The following is a 4,284-nucleotide window of genomic DNA, read 5'->3' as shown; positions in this document are numbered from 1 at the left end:
CCGGTGGCTGCGCCCGGCCCCTCTCCCGGTCCCAGCCCCGCTCCCCGTCCCGGCTCTACACCCCCGTCCCGGTCCCCGCTACGGCCCGGCCTCGGCTCCGGCCCCGGCACTGCTCCGATCCCGGACCGCTCTGGGCACCACCGCCCGTCGGGGACCTGCCTTTTCCTCTCCAACCCACTCCCCGAACAGTCTCACCCCGGCTGCTTCGGGCAGGAATGGGTGACCTTTTCCTCCCCCTTTTGCTCCACGATACGAGTAGTAGCAATAAAAGGAAAAGGGTGAAAAAAAAAAAAAAAAAGAAAAAAGAAAAAACACAAACCCCACACTACGGTTTTCTGTGCAGATCCACCTGGATGCTGAGTAGAAACAGACTCAACTCAGAGACGCTTCTCCACCTTCCCCTTTCCCTTTCCCCTTTTTCCTTTTCCCTTTCCCCTTTTTCCTTTCCCCTTTTTCCTTTCCCCTTTTTCCTTTCCCCTTTTTCCTTTCCCCTCTTTTCTTTCCTTCCTTTCCTTTCCTTTCCTTTCCTTTCCTTTCCTTTCCTTTCCTTTCCTTTCCTTTCCTTTCCTTTCCTTTCCTTTCCTTTCCTTTCCTTTCCTTTCCTTTCCTTTCCTTTCCTTTCCTTTCCTTTCCTTTCCTTTCCTTTCCTTTCCTTTCCTTTCCTTTCCTTTCCTTTCCTTTCCTTTCCTTTCCTTTCCTTTCCTTTCCTTTCCTTTCCTTTCCTTTTTCCTCTTTCCATTCCTTTCCTTTTTCCTCTTCCCATTCCTTTCCTTTCCTCCACAGCTCACCTTTCCCTCCCCACTGTGACACCCCCCGCCTCCCCAGAGCTGACCAGTGCCCACCTTCCCACATGCACCGCACTCGGCTCTCCCAGCCCACCGTGCATTAAACCCAAGTGTGTTTGCAGAAGACGAGTCTCTCCTGCAGTTTCCAAACTCACCTGCAAAATGCTGCTTGTTGCTAGAATCCAGGGCAAAAGCCACCTCATCCCTGGAAGCCGGGATTAAATACATTGATTGAACCCAGATTTAGAGCCGTTTTGAACAAAAACACCACTTTGGGGAATGCAGAGCAATCCTGAACTGGCAACCTAGCCTAGGCACTCTGCCTTTTTCTCTTGGCTCTTTGGGGATTTTATTAAAGACAGATCTGACGTCAGGGTGAAGGACAAGCCCTGCATTTTTCCTCTGGAGAAACTTTTCCTGCCTTCACTTCTTCATTTTTGTGTGTGGTGTTGTCCCACCTCCTGCATTTCAGTGAATCGTCCTTAGCCAAAGGGCTCTTAAAGGGAAAGCTGCAGCGCCGTGGTCCATCGCGCTGCGATTTTAGCACTGCACCGAAATGCGGAGAGCTTACCCCTCATGTTGCTCATGGCATTCAGACTCTTGCAAGTACATCAAGAAACACTTGATCGGGCTTTACTGACCCGACGTGTATACAGATAGGCACAGATGTTTGAATTATTTAATCTTTTAAAAAGAGTGGCTTCATTTGAAGTGCAGAGAGATGTTTGCCCTGCAAGCGCACCCAGCGGGAGGCAGTCTGCCGGCTCCCTCGGGACCCTCCTCTTTACGGAGCAACCCACATGGGAAATGAAAGGAAGGGCACACTACTCCCTGCCATGCTACGCATCCTTTCTGTGATTTTGGTGGTGTGTGTCAGAGTATGCATCAGCTCCTGGGCCCAGTTACATTTCTATCCTGTGCCAGCAGTGGGCATAACAAATATCGCCCAAGTACATGGGAGTGCAAACCCCAGCCTGAAGAGAGCTAAACTCTCTGATCACCTGTTAATATATACCCTGATTTTAACTGCGTCATCTCCGGTGTGTTTTTCTCCTTTTACCTAGGCACAGGCACAGTATTTTCCCTGACTGCTCTAAATCTGAATTTGAAAGAATTTAAAGTCTCTTTCATCCTTACACTAAAATAGAGTGGTATAAGGAAAATGAGTGCTTGCAAAGGGGAAAAAAAGTCATATTAAAATGGCTTTACAGATCTTAAACCCAAGAAAGAGTCAAGACACGGGCTAAAAGAGATATCAGGGTACATTTAAAAGTAGGCAAACCTTCCTGCTTGGTATGGCAGGTTGGGCAGTGATGGGTGGGTGAACACTGACGGCCAAACCAGAACTGAGATTGTGCCTTAACCTCTGTGCAGTCTCAGCTATCTCCTGTAACTCAGGTGTGCCAGGTCGGATTGGGGTGAGTCACCTGGACCCCCTCAGCAGCCACCCCAGCCCTCCACAGGAGCTGGTGCTGCAGTGGGGTTTGGTCCCTGGACCCGGCACGGCTGAACGCTCAAAGCTGTGGATGATGGCAGTGGGGAGGGGACAGCGAGGAAGCTGTACTCCAGTAATGTGTGTTCACACAGCAACTTTCATCCCTTCGTGTTGCATGACGTTCCATAGGCGGTTTAATGGTTTTACACCAGCTGGACCTGGGAGCTCTAAAAGGACCAGATATTTTGTGTGGCAGCCTGGAGAGCCAACTGCCCCGGGAAATGTTTAAACCTGAGCTTGGCTGAAAACTGGAGGAAGTGCCACCTTCTGTTTTCCTCCTCCAGCACCTTCACACCTACCACAGCCCCTTCCCAAGACATACCACCCTGAAGACCAGGTTGGAGATTGTATTTTCTGCTGGGTTCCACCAGGGTTGTTTCTGTTCTCTTTCCTCTCTCTCCTTCCCTCTCTTTCCTCACTTCCCCCTCCATTCATTCATTCCACCTCTCTTTATTTCAGCATTTCTCTCTCACCCTTCTCTGTCTCTAGCACATATCCTTCCTTGTACACCAGCAATCCTCAGTCACAGGGACTCTTTCTCTGCTGAGGAATCTAGAAAGCAGCCTGCTGTCTTCATGTCACTTGGGTGGTCATCCACACGTGGCTACCACTCGGTGCCCGACTTTGGGGTCTGAATCCCTGAATACTTTGTGAATTAAAAAGAGCATTTTGAGAGTGCAATTCCTCTCACCTAGATGAAATGGCCTCTTAAAAAACAAGGTGAAACTAGATGGATTAGCCCAGGGTAATACGCTCAGATGTAAAGTAGGTGGCTGATACCTCGTACCAGTCATTCTTGCTGGTTTGGAGCTAAAGGGGCCATGCTAGCAGTCCTAGCAAAAGCAGCTTTGCAAATGGAAGAGGAAGAAGAGTTCAAAGCCCCCTGGTTATCAGACTATAAAATCAAGGGAAAGAACACTTTATAAATTACTTCAGAAATGGCAATGTGTTTGGGTTTTCCACCCCAAAACATTTGGTTATCTTGCTCTCTTTTGATTATTCCCCTGCGTATTTCATTCCCCTCAGAGAATTCCTTAGCTAATCCTGTGGTCAAGTGCATCATCAAGGATAGAGCATTAGAGATGTGGGACATCTGGCTGCTTGCAGCTCCACAGCTCATCTCATGTTGGTCATGTGGTGATCATAAACCAGACACTCCATCTTAGCTTGGATGAGACAGGGATCAAGGAGTGGGCCTGCAGCTCCAGGGCAGGGGTGCTGAGACATCCAGCTGCCTCAGCGGTCTTTGGGATAGTGATTCCTGTGTGGATATGGCACATCGGGGCACTTACAGGTGTGACTGGGTGTAAGGTTATTTCATTAAGTCTCAAACGACAGGGACATTTAGGCTCTTCTTTAACTCAGTGATGGCAGCAGCCCACACCTTGGCTTCTGCTGCCCTCTGAAAGGGGCTCTCAGTTCCCTCTAAAAATAGCAATGCTGAAAGAGATCATTGCAATCCTGTATCACTCTGGCTTAGTCCTGGGGACTCTTGTACTGACCCCAATAAAGGGAGGCTCTAAAGACACTTCTCTATCTAGTTCAAAGGCTGAAATTCAATTTAAGATCTTCAAATGATGGAAAATCCACTTCATGTTTTTGTGAGTTCAGTTACATGCACTATTAAAAGTGTGCCGTATTTTCAGTCTGAGTTTGCTAGTTCCGTCTTTCTGCCAATGTCTGCTTGGCTGATGAGAATTCAGCACCTTCTTCCAACATATAAACATGCAAGGGTTGAGTAAATCACCACTGACTCTTCAATAAAACAAGGAAGCCACATTGCTTTTAAGTCTCAGTGTCTAATTGGTTTTCTGGACCTTGAAGCAATTTTACAGTTTTATGACTTTTGTCTCTTTACCTTTCACCTTCCGTGGACATTATGTCTGCAAATGCAACTATCCCTCCCTCTGCAGTCACACCATCCACAGTGAATTGGAAACAGGTAGCACGCCCCAGTGCAAACTAGCTCTGATCCTGTTAACCTAACACCTCAATATCACTCTT

The 4,284-nt window shown here is 48.1% G+C and overlaps 1 protein-coding gene across 1 annotated transcript in view; it reads right to left on the bottom strand.

Moving 5' to 3' along the window:
* Positions 1-1,096, bottom strand: part of WISP1 (WNT1 inducible signaling pathway protein 1) — a 36,537-nt gene extending 35,441 nt beyond the window's left edge. Inside the window, exon 1 of the mRNA XM_009881022.1 lies at positions 941-1,096. Within this exon, the coding sequence (XP_009879324.1) occupies positions 941-988 (48 nt within the window). The 5' untranslated portion in view covers positions 989-1,096. The remainder of the gene's footprint in view (positions 1-940) is intronic.
* Between the last annotated feature and the right edge of the window lie 3,188 nt (positions 1,097-4,284).

This window comes from Charadrius vociferus, unplaced genomic scaffold (assembly GCF_000708025.1).
Source record: "Charadrius vociferus isolate BGI_N301 unplaced genomic scaffold, ASM70802v2 scaffold2, whole genome shotgun sequence".
Lineage (NCBI taxonomy): Eukaryota > Metazoa > Chordata > Aves > Charadriiformes > Charadriidae > Charadrius > Charadrius vociferus.
Note: the sequence above shows the minus strand (reverse complement) of the source record. Positions and strands in the feature narration are given on the sequence as shown.